General features: G+C 43.3%; 3 protein-coding genes across 3 annotated transcripts; 2 read left to right on the top strand and 1 right to left on the bottom strand.

Annotated features, from left to right (window-relative positions):
• Nucleotides 1–9778: 9778 nt before the first annotated feature.
• On the top strand, nucleotides 9779–11145 carry LOC120028502 (period circadian protein homolog 2-like). The gene is made up of 5 exons (XM_038973702.1): nucleotides 9779–9809; nucleotides 10054–10254; nucleotides 10453–10501; nucleotides 10724–10869; nucleotides 11063–11145. The coding sequence occupies exons 1-5, from the start codon at nucleotides 9779–9781 to the stop codon at nucleotides 11143–11145; spliced, it is 510 nt and encodes a 169-aa protein (XP_038829630.1).
• Nucleotides 11146–15449: 4304 nt separating this feature from the next.
• LOC120028501 (period circadian protein homolog 2-like) lies at nucleotides 15450–19794 on the top strand (the record flags this gene model as incomplete). Its single annotated transcript, XM_038973701.1, has 4 exons — nucleotides 15450–15572; nucleotides 15731–15836; nucleotides 15945–16200; nucleotides 19788–19794. Coding segments are annotated over 4 exons (492 nt in total), but the record flags the coding sequence as incomplete, so codon positions are not given.
• A 3506-nt stretch (nucleotides 19795–23300) lies between these two features.
• Nucleotides 23301–24961, bottom strand: LOC120028873 (transcription cofactor HES-6-like). Its single transcript, XM_038974124.1, has 4 exons — nucleotides 24680–24961; nucleotides 24476–24562; nucleotides 24294–24369; nucleotides 23301–24147 (listed from the first exon to the last, which is right to left on the bottom strand). The coding sequence occupies exons 1-4, from the start codon at nucleotides 24761–24763 to the stop codon at nucleotides 23684–23686; spliced, it is 711 nt and encodes a 236-aa protein (XP_038830052.1). The 5' UTR covers nucleotides 24764–24961; the 3' UTR covers nucleotides 23301–23683.
• Between the last annotated feature and the right edge of the window lie 99 nt (nucleotides 24962–25060).

The raw sequence follows: 25060 nt of genomic DNA, 5'->3' as shown, positions 1-25060 counted from the left end.
TAGACTAGACCAGCTCATCACTAAGACAGCAGTTCACATCATGGCAAATCTTATATGCATGTTCAGAAATTATGCATGTTCATAAATCATACATTACACATCAATGCGCATGTCATAAACATGACAGAGCATATTCTACATGTTCAGCTGATTAACGCTCTCTTCACTGTGACCTTTATATGTGGGTAATGGTTGTCACCTGCAGCTCCAGAAATGGAGTAATCAATCAGAAGTCCATTAAATCAATGAAACCTCTGAAGCCTGCAGAATAGCAGAGATTGTGCAACCACAATGTTGGTCCCATGTTTCATGAGCTGAAATAAAATATCCCAGAAATGTTCCATACACATTTGTTTACATCCGGGTGAGTGAGCATTTCTCCTTTGTCAAGTTAATCCATCCAGCTGACAGTTGTGGCATATCAAGAAGCTGATTAAACCGCATGATCATTACACAGGTGTACCTTGTGCTGGGGACAATAAAAGGCCACACTAAAATGTGCAGTTTTGTCTCACAACACAATGCCACAGATGCCTCAAGTTTTGAGGGAGCGTGCAATTGGCATGCTGACTGCAGGAATGTTCACCGGAGCTGTTGCCAGAAAATTGAATGTTAATTTATCCACCATAAGCCGCCTCCAACATTGTTTTAGAGAATTTGTCAGGAAGTCCAACCGGCCTCACAACCACAGACCACGTGTATGGCATCATTTGATTTGATTGATTAGGATCCCCATTAGGCGACGCCAGTGGCAACAGCTAGTCTTTACTGGGGTCCAAGACGTTACGGATAAAATACTTTTACAATTTACATACTTTTAAAAACATGAACATGTATATGTGTGTGTGTGTGTATCTATCTGTTACACATACATGTCAGTACATACACACAACAAGTAGGTCACATGTAGGCAAGCGGTTTGCTGACGGCAACGTTTTGAACAGAGTGGCCCATGGTGGTGGTGGGGTTATGGTATGGGCAGGCATAAGCTACGGAACACGAACACAATTGCACTTTATCAATTGCAATTTGAATGCTCAGAAGAGACAGCATGACGAGATGCTGAGTCCCATTGTCGTGCCATTCATCATGATAATGCACTGCCCCATGTCGCAAGGATCTGTACACAATTCCTGAAAGCTGAAAATGTCAGTTCTCCATGGCCTGCAGACATGTCACCCATTGAGCATTCTTGGAATGCTCTGGATCGACATGTACGACAGCGTGTTCCAATTCCCATCAATATCCCGAAACTTCGCACAGCCATTGAAGAGGAATGGGACAACATTCCACAGACCATAATCAACAGCCTGATCAACTCTATGTGAAGGAGATGTCGAGCTGCATGAGGCGAATGTGGTCACACCAGACACTGACTTTCTGATCCACAACGCTACTTCATTTTTTTAGGTATCTGTGACCAACAGTATATTCAGACCCCTTGACTTTTTCCACATTTTGTTTTTACGTTACAGCCTTATCAAATTGATTAAATAAAAACAATCCTCATTAATCTACACATAATACCTCACAATGACAAAGCGAAAACAGGTTATTAGAAATTTTTGCAAGTGTATTACGAATAAAAAACATACCTTATTTAGTATTCAGACCCTTTGCTATGAGACTCAAAATTGAGCTCAGGTGCATCGTTTCCATTGATCATCCTTGAGATGTTTCTACAACTTGATTGGAGTCCACCTGTGGTAAATTCAATTGATTGGACATTATTTGGAAAGGCACACATCTGTCTATATAAGGTCCCACAGTTGACAGTGCATGTCAGGGCAAAAACCAAGCCATGAGGTCGAAGGAATTGTCCGTAGAACTCCGAGACAGGATTGTGTCGAGGCACAGATCTGGGGATGGGTACCAAAACATTTCTGGAGCATTAAAAGTCCCCAAGAACACAGTGGCCTCCATCATTCTCAAATGGAAGAAGTTTGGAATCACCAAGACTCCTAGAGATAGCCGCCTGGTGAAACTGAGCAATCAGGGGAGAAGGGCCTTTGTCAGGGAGGTGACCAAGAACCCGATGGTCACTCTGACAGAGCTCCAGAGTTCCTCTGTGGAGATGGGAGAACCTTCTGGAAGGACAACCATATCTGCAGCACTCCACCAATCAGGCCTTTATGGTAGAGTGGCCAGACAGAAACCACTCTTCAGTAAAAGGCACATGACAACCTGCTTGGAGTTTGCCAAAAGGCACCTAAAGGACTCTCAGACCATGAGAAACAAGATTCTCTGGTCTGATGAAACCAAGATTGAACTCTTTGGCCAAGCGCCACATCTGGAGGCGCTTGGCCAAAGAGCACCATCCCTACAGTGAAGCATGGGGGTGGCAGCATCATGCTGTAGGGATGTCTTTCAGAGGCAGGGACTGGGAGACTAGTCAAGGGGAAGCTGAACGGCGCAAAGTACAGAGAGATCCTAGATAAAAACCTGCTCCAGAGTGCTCAGGACCTCAGACTGTAGCGAAGGTTCACCTTCCAACAGGACAACGACCCTAAGCAAACAGTCAAGACGACGCAGGAGTGGCTTCAGGACAAGTCTTTGAATGTCCTTGAGTGGCCCAGACAGAGCCCGGACTTGAACCCGATCAAACACCTCTGGAGAGACCTGAAAATAGCTGTGGAGCTACGCTCCACATCCAACCTGACAGAGCTTGAGAGAATCTGCAGAGAAGAATGGGAGAAACTCCCTAAATACAGGTGTGCAAAGCTTGTAGAGTCATACCCAAGAAGACTCGAGACTGTAATCGCTGCCAAAGGTGCTTCAATAAAGTACTGAGTAAAGGGTCTGAATACTTATGCAAATGTGATATCGTTTTCTTTTCTTCATGCATTTGCAAAAAATTTAAAAAAAACAGATTTTGATTTGTCGTTATGGGGTATTATGTGTAGATTTTTTTTTAAATGTTTTAATCAATTTTAGAATAAGGCTGTAACATAACAAAATGTGTAAAAAGTCAAGTGGTCTGAATACTTTCCGAATGCACTGTATCTGTATTCCCAGTCGTGAAATTTTGTGTATTTGTGTATTTATTTAAATTGACAGATTTTCTTATATGAACTGTAACTCAGTAAAATGTTGCGTTCTATATGTTTGTTCAGTATATGTAATTTTAGCAATTATTTTTGTAACATATGGACATTGCATGGATATGCATTGCTCAATCATATATTTCCATAAATGTTCCAATGGTTAGATGCATACAGATCTGAGATCAATACAATACTTAGTACAGTAATATTGGGGTGTGTTTTAAATGGAGAGGATTTCTGGATAAATAAATCTGTTCTGTCACTAAGTACTTCCGCTGGTAAGACACTGAAAAACAGCTTCTATCTCAAGGTCATCAGACTGTTAAACAGCCATTACTAGCACAGAGAGGCTGCTGCCTACATACAGACTTGAAATCATTGGCCACCGTAAATGGAACACTAGCCACTTTAATAATGCCACTTTAGTAATGTTTACATATCTTGCATTACTCATCTCATATGTATATACTGTATTCTATACTATCTATTGCATCTTAGCCTATGCGCTCTGACATTGCTCATACATATAATGATATATACTTTTTCCATTCCTTTACTTAGATGTGTGTGTATTAGGTATTTGTTGTGGAATTGTTAGATGTTACTTGTTAGATATTGCTGCACTGTCAGAACGAGAAGCACAAGCATTTCGCTACACTCGCAATAAAATCAGCTAACTATGTGTATGTAACCAATAAATTTGATTTGATTTTGATTTGATAAGGATAAGTGTCATAGTGTGGGTGTGTATTGTATTTGTGATGGACAGAGTTCTTCTGTTGAACTGCAGGCTGTGATGATACAGGCAGGGAAGAAACGTCATACAGTAAGTGGTCACAATTTATTTATATTTTTTAAGAACTCAGTCTGGGTCTCAACTTGCTGTTGCCAGGTAGAATAGTAGAATACACCAGGTGCAATTTGGAGATGTGGTTGTGCATCAGCAGTTTTTCTCTTATGTCCAGTCACTGACAGTCACTCAATTAGCCATGTCAGCTAACAATATGTAGATTGGTAAATTAATCTAGTCAGCTATCTAAATGTATCTAATCATCTGACCACGAAGGGCAAGTGCCTCGGTTCCCTGACCTCTAGGGTGCCCCCATTGACTTTGGTAGTCCCTCTAATCCAGATGTCATACTAACATGGCATAAGTCATGGTAAAATGTGTAGAATTGCAGGAAATTAGCTTAAAACTGCAAGGTAGCGGTCCTGCTGCTGGGTTGTTGCCCTCCTACGGCCTCCTCCACGTCTCCTGATGTACTGGCCTGTCTCCTGGTAGCGCCTCCATGCTCTGGACACTACGCTGACAGACACAGCAAACCTTTTTGCCACAGCTCGCATTGATGTGCCATCCTGGATGAGCTGCACTACCTGAGCCACTTGTGTGGGTTGTAGACTCCGTCTCATGCTACCACTAGAGTGAGAGCACCGCCAGCATTCAAAAGTGACCAAAACATCAGCCAGGAAGCATAGGAACTGAGAAGTGGTCTGTGGTCACCACCTGCAGAATCACTCCTTTTTTGGGGGTGTCTTGCTAATTGCCTATAATTTCCACCTTTTGTCTATTCCATTTGCACAACAGCATGTGAAATTTATTGTCAATCAGTGTTGCTTCCTAAGTGGACAGTTTGATTTCACAGAAGTGTGATTGACTTGGAGTTACATTGTGTTGTTTAAGTGTTCCCTTTATTTTTTTGAGCAGTGTATAAGTAACACAAGAAAATGACATATCAATAATGAGGCTATATACAGGGGGTACCGGTATCCAGTCAATGTGCGGGGGTAAAGGTTGGTCAAGGTCACTTGTAAAGTGACTATGCATAGATAATAAACAGCGAGTAGCAGCAGTGTAAAAACAAAGGGGGAGGGTCAATGTAAATAGTCCAGGTGGCCATTTAATTCATTGTTCAGTAGTCTTATGGCTTGGGGGTAGAAGCTGTTAAAGAGCCTTTTGGTCCTAGACTTGGCACTCCAGTACTGCTGGCCGTGCTTGGGTGACTGGAGTCTTTGACAGGTTTTTGGGGCCTTCCTCTGAAACCGCCTAGTATTTACAGGACCAGTCAAAAGTTTGGACACACCTACTCATTCCAGGTTTTTTCTTTCTTTCTTTTTTTACTATTTTCTACATTGTAGAATAATAGTGACGACATCAAAACTATGAAATAACACGTTCTTATATTTTTTATTTATTTAACATTTATTTAACTAGGCACATAAGTTAAGAACAAATTCTTATTTACAATGAAGGCCTACTCCGGCCAAACCCAGACGACGCTGGGCCAATTGTGCTCCGCCCTATGGGACTCCCAATCATGGCCAGATGTGATACAGCCTGGAATCACGTAGTAACCAAAAAATTGTTAAACAAGTCAAAATAAGTTAAAGGAAAAATAAATATATTTTATATTTGAGATTTGTCGAATTAGCCACCCTTTACCTTGATGACAGCTTTGCACACTCTTGGAATTCTCTCAACCAGCTTCATGAGGTAGTCACCTGGAATATATTTCAATTAACAGGTGTGCCTTCTTAAAAGTTAATTTGTGGAAATTCTTTCCTTCTTAATGCGTTTGAGACAATCAGTTGTGTTGTGACAAGGTTGGGGTGGTATACAGAGGATAGCCCTATTTGCTAAAAGACAGAGTCCATGTTATGGCAAGAACAGCTCAAATAAGCAAAGAGAAGCATCAGTCCATCATTACTTTAAGACATGAAGGTGAGTCAACGCAGAACATTTGAAGAACTTTGAAAGTTTCTTCAAGTGCAGTCGCAAAAACCATCAAGCGCTATGATGAAACTGGCTCTCATGAGGACCGCCACAGGAAAGGAAGACCCAGAGTTACCTCTTTTGCAGAGGATAAATTCATTAGAGTTACCAGCCTCAGAAATTGCAGCCCAAATAAATGCTTCACAGAGTTCAATTAACAGACACATCTCAACATCAACTATTCAGAGGAGACTGCGTGAATCAGGCCTTCATGGTCGAATTGCTGCAAAGAAACCACTACTAAAGGACACCGAAAAGTAGAAGAGACAAGCTTGGGCAAAGAAACATGAGCAATGGACAATAGACCAGTGGAAATCTGTCGTTTAGATTTTTTTGGTTTCCAACCGCTGTATCTGAGACACAGAGTAGGTGAATGGATGATCTCTGCATGTGTGGTTCCCACCGTAAAGCATGGAGGAGGAGGTGTGATGGTGTGGGGTGCTTTGCTGGTGACACTGTCAGGGATTCATTTTGAATTCAAGGCACAATTAACCAGCATGGCTACCACAGCATTCTGCAGCGATACGCCATCCCATCTGGTTTGGGCTTAGTGGGACTATCATATGTTTTTCAACAGGACAATGACCCAACACACCTCCAGGCTGTGTAAGGGCTATTTGACCAATAAGGAGAGCGATGGAGTGCTGCATCAGATGACCTGGCCTCCACAATCACCCGAAGTCAACCCAATTTAGATGGTTTGGGATGAGTTGGACAGCATAGTGAAGGAAAAGCAGCCAACAAGTGCTCAGCACATGTGGGAAGTCTTTCAAGGCAGTTGGAAAAGCATTCCAGGTGAAGCTGGTTGAGAGAATGCCAAAAATGTGCAAAGCTGTCATCAAGGCAAAGGGTGGCTACTTTGAAGCATCTAAAATATAAAATATATGTTGATTTGTTTAAAACTTTTTTTGGTTACAACATGATTCCATTTGTGTTATTTCATGTTTTTCATGTCTTCACTCTTATTCTACAATGTAGAAAATAGTCAAAATAAAGAAAAAAAAACCTTGAATGAGTAGGTGAGTCCAAACTTTTGACTGGTACTGTAGGTCCTGGATTTCAGGAGGCTTGGCCCCAGTGATGTACTGGGCTGTTCAGCGCTCCTTTTCTTATAATCCATGATCAGCTAATTTGTCTTGCTCACATTGAGGGAGAGGTTGTTGTCCTGGCACCACACTGCCAGGTCTCTGACCTCCTCCCTATAGGCTGTCTCATCCTTGTCAGTGATCAGACCTGCCACTGTTGTGTTGTCAGCAAACTTAATGATGGTGTTGGAGTCATGCTTGGCCACGCAGTCGTGGGTTAACAGGGTGTACAGGAGGGGACTATGCATACACCCCTGAGGGGGCCCATTGTTGAGGATCAGTGTGGCAGATGTGTTGTTGAATACCCTTACCACCTGGAGGCGGCCCGTCAAGGATTCAGTTGCAGAGCGAGGTGTTTAGTCCGAGGGTCCTTAGCTTAGTGATGAACTTTGTGGGTACTATGGTGTTGAACGCTGAGCTGTAGTCAATGAACAGCATTCTCACATAGGTGTTCTTTTTGTCCAGGTGTGAAAGGGCAGTGTGGAGTGAGATTGACATTGCGTCATCTGTGGATCTGTTGGGGCGGTATGCGAATTGGAGTGGGTATAGGGTTTCCGGCATCATGGTGTTGATGTGAGCCATGACCAGCTTTTCAAAGCACTTCATGGCTACCAACGTGAGTTTTACTGTGCGGTAATCATTTAGGCAGGTTACCTTCGCTATCTTGGGCAAAGGGACTATGGTGGTCTGTTTGAAAATGTCAGTGAAGACACTTGACAGATGGTCTGCGCATGCTTTGAGTACATGTCCTGCTAATCCGTCTGGCTTTGTGAATGTTGACCTTTTTAAAGGTCTTGCTCACATCGGCTACAGAGAGCGTGATCACGCAGTCGTCCGGAACAGCTGGTGCTCTCATGCATGCTTCAGTGTTGCTGGCCTCAAAGCAAGCATTAAAGGCATTTAGCTCATCTGGTAGGCTCGCATCACTGGGCAGCTCGTGACTAGGATTCCCTTTGTAGTCCATAATAGTTTTCAAGCCCTAACCCACATCCGACCAGCGTCAGAGCCGTCCCTGAACAAAGGGGGGGTAAAAATCAAAAGTAACAGTCAGTATCTGGTGTGGCCACCAGCTGCATTAAGTACTGCAGTGCATCTCCTCCTCGTGGACTGTACCAGATTTGCCAGTTCTTGCTGTGAGATGTTACCCCACTCTTCCACCAAGGCACCTGCAAGTTCCTGGACATTTCTGGGGGGAATGGCCCTAGCCCTCACCCTCCGATCCAACAGGGCCCAGACATGCTCAATGGGATTGAGATCCGGGCTCGTCGATAGCCATGGCAGAACACCGACATTCCTGTCTTGCAGGAAATCACGCACAGAACGAACAGTATGGCTGGTGGCATTGTCATGCTGGAGGGTCATGTCAGGATGAGCCTGCAGGAAGAGTACCACATGAGGGAGGAGGATGTCTTCCCTGTAACGCACAGCTTGAGTTTGCCTGCAATGACAACAAGCTCAGTCCGATGATGCTGTGACACACCGCCCCAGACCATGACGGACCCTCCACCTCCAAATCGATCCCGCTCCAGAGTACAGGTATCGGTGTAATGCTCATTCCTTCGACGATAAACGTGAATCCAACCATCACCCCTGGTGAGACATAACGGCGACTCCTCAGTGAAGAGCACTTTTTGCCAGTCCTGTCTGGTCCAGCGACGGTGGGTTTGTGCCTATAGGTGATGTCTGGTGAGGACCTGCCTTATAACAGGCCTACAAGCCTAAGTCCATCCTCTCTCAGCCTATTGCGGACAGTCTGAGCACTGAAGGAGGGATTGTGTGTTCCTGGTGTAACTCGGGCAGTTGTTGTTGCCATCCTGTAGCTGTCCCGCAGGTGTGATGTTCAGATGTACCGATCCTGTACAGGTGTTGTTACACGTGGTCTGCCACTGCGAGGACGATCAGCTGTCCATCCTGTCTCCCTATAGTGCTGTCTTACACCTGCATTGCTTGCTGTTTGGGGTTTTAGGCTGGGTTTCTGTACAGCACTTCGAGATATTCGCTGATGTACGAAGGGCTATATAAAATAAACTTGATTTGATTTAGGCGTCTCACAGTACAGACATTGCTATTTATTGCTCTGGCCACATCTGCAGTTCTCATGCCTCCTTGCAGCATGCCTAAGGCACGTTCATGCAGATGAGCAGGGACCCTGGGCATCTTTCTTTTCGTGTTTTTCAGAGTCAGTAGAAAGGGCTCTTTAGTGTCCTACGTTTTTATAACTGCAACCTTAATTGCCTACCGTCTGTAAGCTGTTAGTGTCTTAACAACCGTTCCACAGGTGCATGTTCATTAATTGTTTATGGTTCATTGAACAAGCATGGGAAACAGTGTTTAAACCCTTTACAATGAAGATCTGTGAAGTTTTTTAGATGTTTACGAATTATCTTTGAAAGACAGGGTCCTGAAAAGGGGACATTTCTTTTTTTGCTGAGTTTAGTAAAGTTAAAGTTATCAAAAATATAAACAGTAAAGTACAGATACCCAAAACAACTACTTAAGTAGTATTTTAAAGTATTTTTGCTACTTTTAAGTACTTTACACCACTGCACACAACCAAATGAAAAAGTGTATTACGTTCCTTTGCCAACCCATGTGGGATATGCTGCCTGCAACACATTTCAACAAAGAACAAATTGTACTGTTTGTACAATTTGCTCCCACTCAAAAATGAGTTTTTTTTTTTAAATCAATGACTATGGCACATTAGTCCCAGTGACGTCTCTTCTCTCAGGGAAAAGTGTGTTGTTGCCAGCCAAAATGTCTTTACTTTCCCTTACTTGTTCCATAGAACACTTGATCCTCAGTCACTTGAAGCTCCACAAAATAATCAATCTCCTGTAGCCGGTATAGGTTGAAGAGCACTTTAGTGAGGGAACATAATGTGTTCTTACACAGACAGACAGACAGACCGTACGTCTATTTCAGATACAGACAGAGTACCCTTGACCTTTCTGATAATGACCACCAAATCAGCAAATGTTCAGACCATTCTGAAACAGACCGATTTATCTTTTTTGGGGGGTTTATTTGTTTGTATGTTTTTTTGCCAATAGCACATTTTTACAATTACAGTACAATTAATGCAATGTTATAACCAGGCTCAGGATATTTGTATGTATTTATATTTATTATGTTTAGTTTTTTTCCCCAATAGGATATTTTGCTGTGGCTGTCTCTCTCATCACAGGGAAGATAGTGTACATCTCGGACCAGGCGGCAACCATCTTGCACTGCAATCGGGAGCAGTTCACCAACGTTAAGTTTGTAGAGTTCCTGAACCCTCAGGATGTCAATGTGTTCTACAGCGTCACCACACCCTACAATCTGCCCTCCTGGAGCATGTGCACTGGAACAGGTACCTATGTCCCTTCTATACACTCAACGATACAAGCTGTTACTACAGTACCCACGCATACGCATGATGAAGCACATCTACAGGCATATCCAGTGGATATTGATGAGCAGCAGGTAGGCTGTTGGAAATAGACTCAACTGGATTCATCTGGCTGCTTGGATATATATATATATATAACTCTCTCTTGCTCTCTCTCAGAATCAGCTCCAACGGAGTGCAGGCTGGAGAAATCCTTCTTCTGCCGCATCAGTTGAGCAGGAAACCATCGATCATAAGGGGGAGGATTAGAGTGGTAGGGAGAGAGGAGAGATGGGATTAGGGAGTCCGTTTTGGACTTTTATCACCACCTAGTGGTTAGTGACTCTACTAAGGAGTTCTGTATGATGTAAAGAAGCAATTTAGTGTTGAACAGGGGGAGGTAGCGTTGGTATGTATGTATGTTGTGACTCCATGCTCTGTGTGTGGTGCATAGTGGTGGAAGGGGGAGAGGAGGGAGCCTGCAGTACTTCCCTTTCCGTATCACCCCCTACCTGTTGAAGGTCCAGGATGCTGAGTTGGCTGAGGAACAGTCCTGCTGCTTGCTACTGGCTGAGAGGGTACAGTCGGGCTACGATGGTAAGACACACACAGACATCAGTCTCTCTGTGATCTCAATGTTTCTTAGCACTATCGAATAATGAGTCTGATACACACACTAGAATGCACACATACATTCAATCCTAATGCCCATTCACAGCCTTACACACACACACTCAACACAATCTGTCTTTTTCACATAATTTCTAACTGTTTCTGTTTTCCTTCCCAGACCCCAGGATCCCTTCTGACAAGCGCATCTTCACCACGACACACACACCCAGCTGTGTGTTCCAGGACATAGATGAGAGGTGAGGTCATTAACATTTATACACAACACCTCATCTGTTTATGTGCAAGGCTCAAGAAAAAATGGCGCCAGAGAAGATGGCTAACGTTTTACGTGTCCCCAACCGATTGTGTTTTTTTGTTTGTTAATAACTTACTTTTAAACTTATTTTGTACATAATGTTGCCACTACCGTCTCTTATGACCGAAAATAACTTCTGGACATCAGGACTGCAATTACTCACCACGGACTGGCAGAATCCTTTTTTTCCTTAAAGAGTCTGAAGAGCCCGACACGAATGATATACTGCTTTCTCGGGAACAGGCACAGATTCCTGTGATTTGCGTGAAGAGGAGGCAGAGGAAAAGGGGCCAGAGGGCGGGCTGCCTGCCTTCTGAGAATTCGTAGGCGATTGAATAAACCTCCACTTGTCACGTTCTTGACCTGTTTTCTGTTGTTTTGTATGTGTTTAGTTGGTCAGGGCGTGAGTTGGGGTGGGTATTCTATGTTGTGTGTCTAGTTCGTCTGTTTCTATGTTCAGCCTGATATGGTTCTCAATCAGAGACAGCTGTCAATCGTTGTCCCTGATTGAGAATCATATATAGGTGGCTTGTTTTGTGTTGGGGATTGTGGGTGGTTGTTTCCTGTCTCTGTGTTTGTGTTCTGCACCAGATAGGACTGTCTCGGCTTTCACGTTTGTTATTTTGTTATTTGTTAATGTTCATTGTTTATTGTTTTATTAAACATGTTGAACACTAACTGCGCTGCATTTTGGTCCTCTCCTTCATCCCAGGAAGAAAGCCGTTACACCACTTCCATCCATTCTGCTAGCAATCTTTGGAGAATAAAATCGATGACCTACACGGAAGATTAAACTACCAACGGGGAATTCAAAACTGTAATATCTTATGCTTCACGGAGTTGTGGCTGAACGATGACACTATCAACATACATCTGGCTGGTTATACGCTGTACCAGCAGGGTAGAACAGTGGCGTCTGGTAAGACAAGGTGTGGCGGACTATGTATTTTTGTAAATAACAGTTTGTGTACGATATCTAAGGAAGTCTCGAGCTATGGCTCGCCTGAGGTAGAGTATCTCATGATAAGCTGTGACCACACTATCTACCTAGAGAGTTTTAATCTGTATTTTTCGTAGCTGTTTACGTACCACCACAGACTGAGGCTAGCACTAAGACAGCATTGAATGAGCTGTATTCCACCATAAGCAAACAAGAAAACGCTCACCCAGAGGCGGCGCTCCTAGTAGCCGTGGACTTTAATGCAGGGAAACTTAAATCCGTTTTACCACATTTCTATCAGCATGTTAAATGTGCAACCAGAGGGATAAATCATTTGGACCACCTTTACTCCACACACAGAGACACATACAAAGCTCTCCCCTGCCCTCCATTTGGCAAATCTGACCATAATTCTATCCTCCTGATTCCTCTTTACAAACACAAATTAAAGCAGGAAGCAGCAGTGACTAGATCAATAAAAAAGTGGTCACCTGAAGCAGATGCTAAGCTACAGGACTATTTTGTCAGCACAGACTGGAATATGTTCCGGGATTCCTCCGATGGCATTGAGGAGTACACCACATCAGTCATTCGCTTCATCAATAAGTGTATTGATGACGTCGTCCCCACAGTGACCGTATGTACATACCCCAACCAGAAGCCATGGATTACAGGCAACATCCGCACTGAGCTAAAGGCTAGAGCTGCCACTTTCAAGGAGCGGCACTTTAACCCGCTATGCCCTCTGACGAACCAACAAACAGGCAAAGCGTCAATACAGAACTAAGATCGAATCGTACTACACCGGCTCTGACGCTCGTCGGATGTGGCAGGGCTTGCAAACCATTACAGACTACAAAGGGACGCACAGCCAAGAGCTGCCCAGTGACACGAGCCTACCAGACGAGCTAAACTATCTCATCATGTCCATCTAGTGTGGAGGTTGACGGGAGAACAATAACAAAACCAGCTGATATTGCCAATCATTTTGCTCATTTTTTTACAAAGAAAATTCATTTACTGAGCGATAATGTAAACACCCAATCTTCCAAACTAGCTATTGTCCAATGGATTGATGATCATATTATGAGCAAAGGAACCTGCTCTTTTAGTCTACAAATGGTGTCAGTAGAGGAGATGTTAAACCCATTATTGTGAATAGACAAATATGGGAGTACATGGAAAAGAATGATCTGATTACATCCAATCAGCATGCTTATCGCAAAAAGCATTCCACTACCACTGCATTGGTTGACATGACTGACCAGTGGCTCAATGCTATGGATAAAGACAGGTTTGTGGGTGTACTATTTTTTGATTTTAGTGCAGCATTTGATAAGGGGATCATGAAATAATTTTTTATGGGTTTAAGGAGGCAGCATTGAATTGGGTAATCACATCTAACTGACAAGAAACAGTCATGCTTTAAACTGTGGAATACTGCAGGGAAGCCACTTCTTTACTTAATATATACCAATGACCTTCCTTATGCCTTAACTCAAGCTACTATATTTGCAGATGATACTACAATTTATACAGCAAGACAATCGGTTCAACAGGTACAGCAAGCTCTAGAAGTAGATCTGGGAAATATCAGGGAGTGGGTTTGCCGGAACAAACTTCTTTTGAACACCAAGAAGACCAAGGTTACATTGGTCTGTTCCACCAGGAAAATGCCAACACAGCATGGGATACAAATATGTATGGGAGGAGTATTAATTGAGGAAGTGGCAGAAACCAAACTACCCAGGGTGCAGTTTGACAACTGCTTACCGTTGTCTCAAATAACTCATCTATGTAAAAAAAAATATATATATATATTAATAAACTGCATGCATGATCAGAAAGATAGCTAAATATTTACCGGGAAAGATTATTAAGCAAACAATCCAATAATTAATGGGAGTCAGGTGAACTACGGTTCTGTGGTCAAACAACCGAAGCATTAATTGGGAGTCAGGTGAACTACTGTTCTGTGGTCAAACAACCCAAGCATTAATTGAGAGTCAGGTGAACTACTGTTCTGTGGTCTGGGGAAATGCATCATCAAGTGAAGTTAGGAGGCTGCAGAATGCACAGAACAAAGCAGCAAGGATTGTTTTAAGGTGGAAATATGGTTCTTCTGTTGTAGTCATGCTCAATGCTCTTGGTTGGTCATCAATCAACAAGACACCGGTCTCAACGTCAACAGTGACGAAGCGACTCCGGGATGCTGGCCTTCTAGTTCCTCTGTCCAGTGTCTGTGTTCTTTTGCCCGTCTTAATCTTTTCTTTTTATTGGCCAGTCTGAGATAAGGCTTTTTCTTTGCAACTCTGCCTAGAAGGCCAGCATCCCGGAGTCGCATCTTCACTGTTGACATTGAGACTGGTGTTTTGCTGGTACTATTTAATGACGCTTCCAGTTGAGGACATGTGTCATGTCTGTTTCTCAAACTAGACACTCTAATGTACTCGTCCTCTTGCTCAGTTGTGCACCGAGGCCTCCCACTCCTCTTTCTATTCTGGTTAGAGCCAGTTTGCGCTGTTCTGTGAAGGCAGTAGTACACAGCGTTGTACCAGATCTTCAGTTTCTTGGCAATTTCTCGCATGGAATAACCTTCATTTCTCAGAACAAGAATAGACTGACAAGTTTCAGAAGGACGTTCTTTGTTTCTGGCCATTTCGAGCCCATAATCGAACCCACAAATGCTGATGCTCCAGATAATCAACTAGTCTAAAGAAGGCCAGTTTTATTGCTTCTTTAATCAGAACAACAGTTTTCAGCTGTGCTAACATAATTGCGAAAGGGTTTTCTAATGATCAATTAGCCTTTTTAAAATGATAAACTTGGATTAGCTAACACAACGTGCCATTGGAATACAGGAGTGATGGTTGCTGATAATGGGCCTCTGTACGCCTATGTAGATATTCCATAAAAAAATCAGCCATTTCCAGCTACAATAGTCATTTACAACATTAACAATGTCTACACTATATTTCTGATCAATTTGATGTTATTTTAGTGGACAAAAAATTTGCTTTTCTTTCAATAATTTAGAACCATTTAAATATAATAAATTGGAAGGTTGTGCAGGACTATGGTAGATGAAGGAATCAATCTGTCTTTTTAGACTGTTAGAGTATTTATCTGGTCAATATGTCAGTGTATTATGTCTGTTAGTAACAGTGTGTTATATGTTAAAATGTGATCGTATTATAAATTGTACTTTAATGTTTAAGGACTCTTGGAAGATTAGTCCAAATTAGGATGAAAATGAGATCCTAATAAAATCACATCTGTGTGTTTCTATAACAACACTCTCTTGTCCTCCTACAGCCGGTCCACAACATGGGCTCCAGTGGTTACAGTAGCCATGGCAGCAACAGTTCCCACGGGAATGGGAAAACCATTGAGAACAGGAATGTGGTTGATGAACCAGGAAAATCTAAGCCGGTGAGTTGGTACCACTCTCTGCATTTCTTCTGGTTGTCTTCAGTATTCTAAATCATTGTCTTGTTATTTTCTCGGCTAGATCACTTGCCCTGTCTCTCTTCCCCACTCACACCATCTCTCTCTCTCTCTCTCTCACTCTCTCTCTCTGTGTCTTACAGAGGACATTCCAGGAGATCTGTAAAAGGGTCCACATGTTGAAGAGTCAGGACCAGCCGGTCTACTTTCCCTCTCCCTCCAAACCTGAATCTAGGGAAACCACAGACAGTAAGTGGTGTTTGTGTGTGTTGGGAAATATTGACCTTTTTTAGTTTGTAAATGTGTGTGTGTGTGTCTGTGAGAGTGTGTGTTTGCTGACAGATGCGTCTCCAGCAGGAGCACAGCAGCATAAGAGTCCTGTGGCGTTCCTGAAGGACTCAGCGGTGCCCCCTCTGCTTGTCAAGGACAGTACTGCTATTGCTGCTGCCAGTGTGGAAGAGCTCACCTGTAATGACCAGACTGTCTACTCCTACCAGCAGATCAGCTGTCTGGACAGTGTCATCAGGTATCTGGAGAGCTGTATCACCCCCGTCACGGTGAAAAGGAAGTACCAGTTCTCCTCCTACACCGCATTCTCCATGCATGCTTCAAGGTGGGAACTACACATGCAGAGATCATCCGTTCACCTACTCTGCATCTCACAAAGACACGGCGGTCTCAAATTTGGACTCATCAGAAGTGACTATAGATAATAACAGAGACTAGCAGCAGTGTAAAAGAGGGGGGAGGGCAGGCAATTCAAATTGTCTAGGTAACCATTTGATTAAATGTTCAGGAGTCTTATGACTTGGGGGTACAAGCTGTTTAGGAGCCTCTTGGACCTAGACTTGGCGCTCTGTTACCGTTTGCCATGCGGTAGCAGAGAGAACAGTCTATGACTAGGGTGGCTGAAGTCTAGCAATTTTTAGGACCTACCTCTGACACCACCTGGTATAGAGGTCCTGGATGGCAAGAAGCTTGGCCCCAGTGATTTTTGTATTTTTTATTTCAACTTTATTTAACCAGGTAGGCCAGTTGAGAACAAGTTCTCATTTACAACTGCGAGCTGGCCAAGATAAAGCAAAGCAGTGCGACAAAAACAACAACACAGAGTTACACATAAACAAACATACAGTCAATAACACAATAGAAAAATATATGTACAGTGTGTGCAAACGTAGAAGAGTAGGGAGGTAAGGCAATAAATAGGCAATGGAGGCGAAATAATTACAATTTAGCATTAACACTGGAGTGATAGATGTGCAGATGATGATGTGCAAGTTGAGATACTGGGGTGCAAAAGAGCAAGAGGATAAGTAACAATATGGGGATGAGGTAGTTGGGTGTGATATTTACAGATTGGCTGTGTACAGGTACAGTGATCGGTAAGCTGCTCTGACAGCTGATGTTTAAAGTTAGAGACGGAGATATAAGACTCCAGCTTCAGTGATTTTTGCAATTCGTTCCAGTCATTGGCAGCAGAGAACTGGAAGTAAAGGCGACCAGAGTAAGTGTTGGCTTTGGGGATGACCAGTGAAATATACCTACTGGAGCATGTGCTACGGGTGGGTGTTGCTATGCTGACCAGTGATCCTGAGGTTAGGCGGGGCTTTACCTAGCATATACTTATAGATGACCTGGAGCCAGTGGGTTTGGTGACAAATATGTAGTGAGGGCCAGCCAACGAGAGCATGCAGGTCGCAGTGGTGGGTAGTATATGGGGATTTGGTGACAAAACGGATGGCACTGTGATAGACTGCATCCAATTTGCTGAGTAGAGTGTTGGAGGCTATTTTGTAAATTACATCGCCGAAGTTAAGGATCGGTAGGATAGTCATTTTTCGAGGGTATGTTTGGCAGCATGAGTAAAGGATGCTTTGTTGCGAAATAGGAAACCGATTCTAGATTTAACTTTGGATTGGAGATGCTTAATGTGAGTCTGGAAGGAGAGTTTACAGTCTAGCCAGACACCTAGGTATTTATAGTTGTCCACATATTCTAAGCCAGAACCGTCCAGAGTAGTGATGCTAGTCGGGCGGGCGGGTGCGGGCAGCGATCGGTTGAAGAGCATGCATTTTGTTTTACTAGCATTTAAGAGCAGTTGGAGGCCACGGAAGAGTGTTGTATGGCGTTGAAGCTCGTTTGGAGGTTTGTTAACGCAGTGTCCAAAGAAGGGCCAGAAGTATACAGAATGGTGTCGTCTGCGTAGAGGTGGATCAAAGAATTACCAGCAGCAAGAGCGACATCATTGATATATACAGAGAAAAGAGTCAGCCTGAGAATTGAACCCTGTGGCACCCCCATAGAGCCTGCCAGAGGTCCGGACAACAAGCCCTCCGATTTGACACACTGAACTCTATCTGAGAAGTAGTTAGTGAACCAGGCGAGGCAGTCATTTGAGAATCCAAGGCTGTTGAGTCTGCCGATAAGAATACAGTGATTGACGGAGTCGAAAGCCTTGGCCAGGTTGATGAAGATGGCTGCACAGTACTGTCTCTTATCGATGGCGGTTATGATATTGTTTAGTACCTTGAGCGTGGCTGAGGTGCACCCGTGACCAGCTCTGAAACCAGATTGCATAGCAGAGAAGGTACGGTGGGATTCGAATTGGTCGGTGATCTGTTTGTTCACTTGGCTTTCGAAGACTTTAGAAAGGCAAGGCAGGATGGATATAGGTCTGTAACAGTTTGGGTCTAGAGTGTCTCCCCCTTCGAAAAGGGGGATGACTGCAGCCGCTTTCCAATCTTTAGGAATCTCGGACGATACGAAAGAGAGGTTGAACGGAATAGTAATAGGGGTTGCAACAATGGTGTGGATCATTTTAGGAAGAGAGGGTCCAGATTGTCTAGCCCAGCTGATTTGTAGGGATCCAGATTTTGCAGCTCTTTCAGAGCATCAGCTGTCTGGATGAAGGAGAAGCTGGGGGGCTTGGGCCAGTTGCTGCGGGGCGTGCAGAGTTGTTGGCCGGGGTTGAGGTAGCCAAGTGGAAAGCATGACCAGCCATAGAAGAATGCTTATTGAAATTCTCGATTATCGTGGATTTATCAGTGGTGACAGTGTTTCCTAGTCTCAGTGCAGTGGTCAGCTGGGAGGAGGTGCTCTTATTCTCCATGGACTTTACAGTGTCCCAAAACTTTTTGGAATTAGTGCTGCAGGATGCAAATTTCTATTTGAAAAAGCTAGCCTTTGCTTTCCTAACTGACTGTGTATATTGGTTCCTGACTTCCCTGAAAAGTTGCATATCGCTGGTGCAGTACAGGTGTTTTTGTGTTGGTCAAGGGCAGTCAAGTCTGGAGTGAACCAAGGTCTATATCTGTTCTTAGTTCTACATTTTTTTGAAAGGTTCATGCTTATTTAAGATGGTGAGGAAAGCACTTTTAAAGAACAACCAGGCATCCTCTACTGATGGGATGAGGTCAATATCCTTCCAGGATACCCGGGCCAGGTCGATTAGAAAGGGCTGCTCGCTGAAGTGTTTTAGGGAGCGTTTGACAGTGATGAGGAGTGGTCGTTTGACCGCGGACCCATAACAGACGCAGGCAATGAGGCAGTGATCGCTGAGATCCTGGTTGAAAACAGCAGAGGTGTATTTAGAGGGCAAGTTGGCCAGGATGATATCTGGGGGTGCCCATGTTTACGGATTTGGGGTTGTACCTGGTAGGTTCCTTGGTAATTTGTGTGAGATTGAGGGCATCTAGTTTAGATTGTAGGACGGCCGGGGTGTTAAGCTGAGTTGAGATCGTTTCTGCTGTAAAGTTATGAATCTTGTTGCACCTTGCATCTGTCCGTCATCACAGCAGTGAGCTGGTCCATTTTTAGCCCAGTGGGTCTGTCTAACCTGGGTGTTTTTCCTCAACATTTTCATTATCTGGCAAAAAATTGGGTCCTCAATAGTAAAAATGTGCCTGTGTGGGGGCCTCACAGGAAAAATTTGGCCGCATGTTAGAAAGGCCAGGGCCGATTTCTGGTCCCAGTCTGCCCCTGGCAGTCATACTTGAACAACAGTGACAATCAGACAGTATAAATATCTACTTACTACAGATGTTTTATTTTTCTTTCAAACAAAACCAAATCAATAAATTCTTCCAGACTCTGCAGTCTCACGCTCTCTTGCATATGTAAGGTACTGCAGGTTGTTCCTCATAAGCTATCAAAGTTACACCATTCTCTTTTTCAGTTTGTGAATGTCCTGTGTAACAGGCTGTGAATGTAGTAGTCTATTGTCTTCAGGTTTTACCTATAGGAGATTATGTGGACATGGCTTTGACAATGGATAGTCACCTACATAGTTCTGTTGGTTTGAAGGAATGGATGCCATTTTAAACTAGTCATTTATCGTTTTTCCAAGAGTAAGGCAGCTCAGTGGAGCAACAACCTTTATAAAACTGAGTTCCTATACCTCTGCGTTGTTAGTTAGCATATTTCCTATGGACACATGCACAGTGCAAATACTGTAATTTTCTCTTTTTCATGTATAAATTTGAAATGCTGTTTTCAACCTTTACGTGTAAGTACTAGGGAGACTTTATTTTCCTCTGTGCTATTAATGGGAGGTGTGACGCCAGCGCTGAATAAACAGGATATTGGGAACCAAACCAGCTCTATATACAGTGCACAGGGATCCATGTCAATGCTGCTGGACATAAACCATATAGCACCATGGGTTATGAATGCATAGGAAACTGCCGGGACCAATAGCATTATCAAATCACATTTTATTAGTCACGTGCTGAATACAACAGGTGTAGACTTTACCATGATATAATTACTCACGAGCTCTTTCCCAACAATATAGAGTTGAAAAGTAATAAAAGAACAAAAGAAAAGGAAATGGTAACACAATCACAAGGTTATATACAAGGAGTACCGGTACAGAGTCAATGTGCAAGGGTACGGGGTAGTTGAGGTAATATGTACATGAAGGTAGGGGTAAAAGTGACTAGGCAATCGGGATAGATAATAAACAGAGTAGCATCAGCGTGTGTGCGTATCTATTGTATGTGTGTGTTGTAGTCTCAGTGTAGCATGTGTGAGTGTGTGGGTAGAGTCCAGTGAGTGTGCACAGAACCAGGGCAAGGAATGTCAGTGCAAAAAACTAATTCACTGGCATATGTCAGTGTATATTTGTCTCATGGTATATGTCAGTGTATATTTGTCTCATGGAATATGTCAGTGTATATTTGTCTCATGGTATATGTCAGTGTATATTTGTCTCATGGTATATGTCAGTGTATATTTGTCTCATGGAATATGTCAGTGTATATTTGTCTCATGGTATATGTCAGTGTATATTTGTCTCATGGTATATGTCAGTGTATATTTGTCTCATGGTATATGTCAGTGTCTATTTGTCTCATGGAATATGTCAGTGTATATTTGTCTCATGGTATATGTCAGTGTATATTTGTCTCATGGTATATGTCAGTGTATAATTGTCTCATGGTATATGTCAGTGTATATTTGTCTCATGGTATATGTCAGTATATATTTGTCTCATGGTATATGTCAGTGTATATTTGTCTCATGGTATATGTCAGTGTATATTTGTCTCATGGTATATGTCAGTGTATATTTGTCTCATTGCCATTTTGAGAACCTGATATTTTAGCACAGTTCATTGCGTTTTTGTAGGTGCATTAAAATGTTAATGTTTCCTTTCCCCCCCAATATTGATCTGGACAGGTAAGGGTTTGTTTTGTTGGGATGGTGGTCCATGGGGTTTTCACCCTACATTTTACTTGAATGTAGGCTAGAACCTGATGAAGAAGGTAAAAACCCAGATGGTAAGATTGTGACTATTGTTCAAAAGCAGCAGACAATTTCTAACATAGGCCTATTGGGATATTGGCTTCCCTGACTCAAATCAGTGTAGTCTCTGGGAGGGTTATCTTTGTATGAGTGTTGTGCGTGAAAGCATCAAACACAGCGGGGAAAGCTCAAGAAACTGTCAGAGCGGTGAAGGGCTAGGCTGAGGCGTTCTGTTGTTAGATCAGTGATTCATCTTTAGAGTCAAAGACAGTTGAGAGGAGAGACTCATCCAAGGATGGAATGGGAGTCCCAGGGGATCCGTTTCAGAACCATATGCTCCCATCCACGTTTGAAAGCCTCATGCCAACTGGCACTGGTCACGAACCTTTAACCCCGGAATTGAAATTCACCATCACGAATCCGCAACTGATGCGTTAGGATGCTGTGCAATTGTTAATTTGCCTTTATCATTCACCGGACGCTAAAACGAATTTTGTTATATCAACAACATGTCATATGTCACCTTAGATTAATGGTGATTATGCGCCATTATGATAAAGATGGGAAACAGACCCGGGTCCCTGTAATGATGCAACAGACTGCTTTATGCACATTTTGAACTATGGGTTTACCAAGCAGCAACATGCTTTGAAAAACGAATGGGGGAAATGGCTCATGATACAGACGTCATCATGGCAAAAATCTATGAATTGGTATTTTTTAAAAACGACATAGTCGTTTTGTATTAGCCTAAGTGATAAATATGTGTTGTCCTACTCTTGAACCTTTAGGTCTACATTTCTCTCACTCCGAAATGTCATTTGACAGGTGCAAAGACGAATCAAATCAAAGCTATAGGCTACAGCTGTGTCTGTGTCAGTGTCTCTCAACTCGCTGGCTCTGTCGATATTCTGTCAAATGGTGGCCTGCCGATCCAAAGCTTTGATCAGTAGTTAAACAATTGCCAAAAACGCATTGAAACAAAACGATAGGCATATGAAAGGCCAGCGCCATGCTCCCATAATCAAAATCCATTTCTTGAGGTATTTAATCATTCAGTATTTTTAAAGCACCTGGAAACATCAGAGTCCACAAATCATGTAGAAGTCAATCTTGAAAGACACATTTGTGAATTGAATATTAGCGCTAAACCATAATAATTACGCACAGCTATCCAAAGCACTTGGCCTTTTGACCATGAAAACGCACTCGGGTTCGCTGCATATAGACTACTGATAAGAACATGACAGGTCCTATAGGCTAGACTAGGCTATCATGTAAATCTCCCGGTGGAGTATGAGCACGTTCAACCTCCTTTGCTCATCGATTTGCTTAGACAGACATGTTTCAATCACAATTACAGTAGACCGACTGTGCCCTAATGAGCGCCCATCATAAAGATTAAAGTCCACTGGGGAAAAAACACTGAAATAGCTCAGTGATTTTGCAACTAAAGGCACTTTTGGCATTTCTTATAAAAAAAATAATAAAAGTTTCTTGAAAAATACTTTCATCACGGATGTTAATTTCTTGTCAACTACACATTAATAGATTCACAGACTGCTGTCATCTTTTGATGAATGAATGAATGGCTAACGATTCGGATTAGCGTTGAGCAGCCACAGGGGGTTTGTAGCTGGTCAAACCTGGGCCACACATTTGGCTAGGTGGAACAACCGGCATGGAAGCAGAGGACGCAATGATCAACTACCTGGCCAGTAAGAGGTCTGAAGTGTTAGTTTGTTTCAGGCTGCAGTTACTCTTAATTGCTTTGTTTGTCAATTGGGAGATTCAATTGCCTTGTGATATTAGGTACTCTGCCAATCGTTTAAAATGTTATGCAAACAGAAGTCAAGTCATTCAGCTTGAAATGCCTTGTAATTGGTTTACTTTTGAATCATTCTGTAAGATGGTGTAAACAATCAAGTTTTACACATGAAGACTGTCATTTTCATTAAATTATTTTATTAATCACATTGACATTTTAAGGACAAAACATTCTACACATTGTTACAGCGTCAAGTGGTTGGGGAAATATACGCGTTTCTTTTAAAGGTTACAGGGCGAATAAACAAGGGCCTTTTTTTCTGTACGAATCTTCACTGGAAACATTTTTTATAGCCTATTTACGGCATCACAATAGCTTTTTCTTATGCAAATCCTCTATACATATTAAGATATTTACAAAAACAAACATGAGCAGTTCCCAATTGCGCAAAAGCATGAAGTGAATTTCCGGCGACATGCGCTTTCCAGGTATGTAACAGATGATGTCACAACCTGGGGCCAGGTAGACTCCAAACTATTCTATTAAATCCCAAAGGCAGACAGTTGACCAGTACGGGCCACTACCAGGGCCTCCACATGGATTTGTAGTAGCTGATAGTGGGCATGTTCTGGGCCTCTTGGTTCTCCAGTGCTTCGGTAGCGCCCTGGTTGTGCTCGCTGTCTGTCTTGTACAGGTCAGAGCACAGGTCCTCACTGGAGGTGGTGGAGGCGACGGGGGAGAGGGCCGAGGTAGAGCCGCTGGATATACTCCTGCATCCGGGTGAGGCTAGTGCCGCGCACACTGCCTCGCCGGCTGGCCAAGTGCTGCCGTTGTTGCTGGAAGTGTCTGATATTATATCCATAACCATGTCCTGGAAGTGATCCTCGTTCAAGGGCATACACTCCAGCAGGTGGTTCAGTAGCTCGGCCGCCACCGTCGCGTCTATCCCGGGACAGTTGGACACAAACATATGGACCTCATGCATGCACTGGATGTAGCCTGCTGCAAACCTCTCACTGGCCTCCCGGTTCATGATGTCAGTCTCTGAGGAAGAAAGGAAATTAGGCCTACTTAGATTCAATTGCACTCCCACGGTGGGCGTTATGATAAGCAGCACCTGATCTATGCCTAAATGCACTTTAATGAGTGGATGAAAGGGTCAATAGTGTATGCCATTGCTCACAGTTTACCTTGGGGACGATCCTTGAGAATATGCTCCACTTTTTTCACCGTCATCTCCAGTACCTCTGCGTTCTCCACCTTTGACTGAAACCGAGGGGAGACAAAGTGAAAAATATTAGATTTCATTCGCTTCTATTGTATGACAGGTGCGCCAGGTGAGTCTACAGCAGGGGAGGTGCGCCAAACTCACGTCGGTGTCAGCGATCAAGGTCCGGAGCTCCTGCAAACTCTCATTGATACGAGCACGCCTCTTCTTCTCCACCAAAGGTTTTCTTGCCTGTAACAATGACACATGGGCCTGTTAGTGCGTTGTAACAATGTAATAACTGCATTACTAGGGTAGGCTACTCTATAGAATGGAATCAGCGACGCTACAACCACAGATGCCCGGTACCTTTCTATCCCCTTTATTAATCCCGTAGTAGTCATCCTCATCCATGCCAAGTCCGTTCTTGATGTGCAGAGCCGAGGGGGCCATGTTGGTTTTGAGCCCGAGCCGTGCAGTCAGTCTGAGATCCCAGTTTGTATTCCACTGCTATTTTCCCGATCCGTGAAAGAGAGCAGCTGGCAAACGGACCCGGTCAGAGAAAATCTAAACACGACAGGCGAGACGCCCTGTGATTATTGTACAATCGTCGATAAACGTACTGCTGGCGTTAAAGAGCTGTTGTAGCTATTTATAAGGACTAATTTGCATATGAATGTGTGGTTTGTCTGCACTAGCCAGCGGACAACAGTGCACACACCGTGAGAGCCAATCAGAGCCCTTTCCTTT

This window comes from Salvelinus namaycush, chromosome 34 (genome assembly GCF_016432855.1).
Source record: "Salvelinus namaycush isolate Seneca chromosome 34, SaNama_1.0, whole genome shotgun sequence".
NCBI lineage: Eukaryota > Metazoa > Chordata > Actinopteri > Salmoniformes > Salmonidae > Salvelinus > Salvelinus namaycush.
The sequence above is the reverse complement of the archived record's forward strand: the minus strand, read 5'-3'. Positions and strand labels throughout refer to the sequence as shown.

Excerpts from the sequence above, each read along its gene's own strand:
- LOC120028502 (XM_038973702.1), top strand. The coding sequence starts at position 9,779 with ATGTGTTCTTACACAGACAGACAGACAGACC. Across the intron at positions 10,502-10,723 it reads AAATCCTTCTTCTGCCGCAT|TAGTGGTGGAAGGGGGAGAG; the intron begins CAGTTGAGCAGG and ends GTGTGTGGTGCA. Across the intron at positions 10,870-11,062 it reads GGTACAGTCGGGCTACGATG|ACCCCAGGATCCCTTCTGAC; the intron begins GTAAGACACACA and ends TTTCCTTCCCAG.
- LOC120028873 (XM_038974124.1), bottom strand. The coding sequence starts at position 24,763 with ATGGCCCCCTCGGCTCTGCACATCAAGAACGGACTTGGCATGGATGAG. Across the intron at positions 24,563-24,679 it reads TTAATAAAGGGGATAGAAAG|GCAAGAAAACCTTTGGTGGA; the intron begins GTACCGGGCATC and ends TCATTGTTACAG. Across the intron at positions 24,370-24,475 it reads CCTTGATCGCTGACACCGAC|TCAAAGGTGGAGAACGCAGA; the intron begins GTGAGTTTGGCG and ends CCTCGGTTTCAG.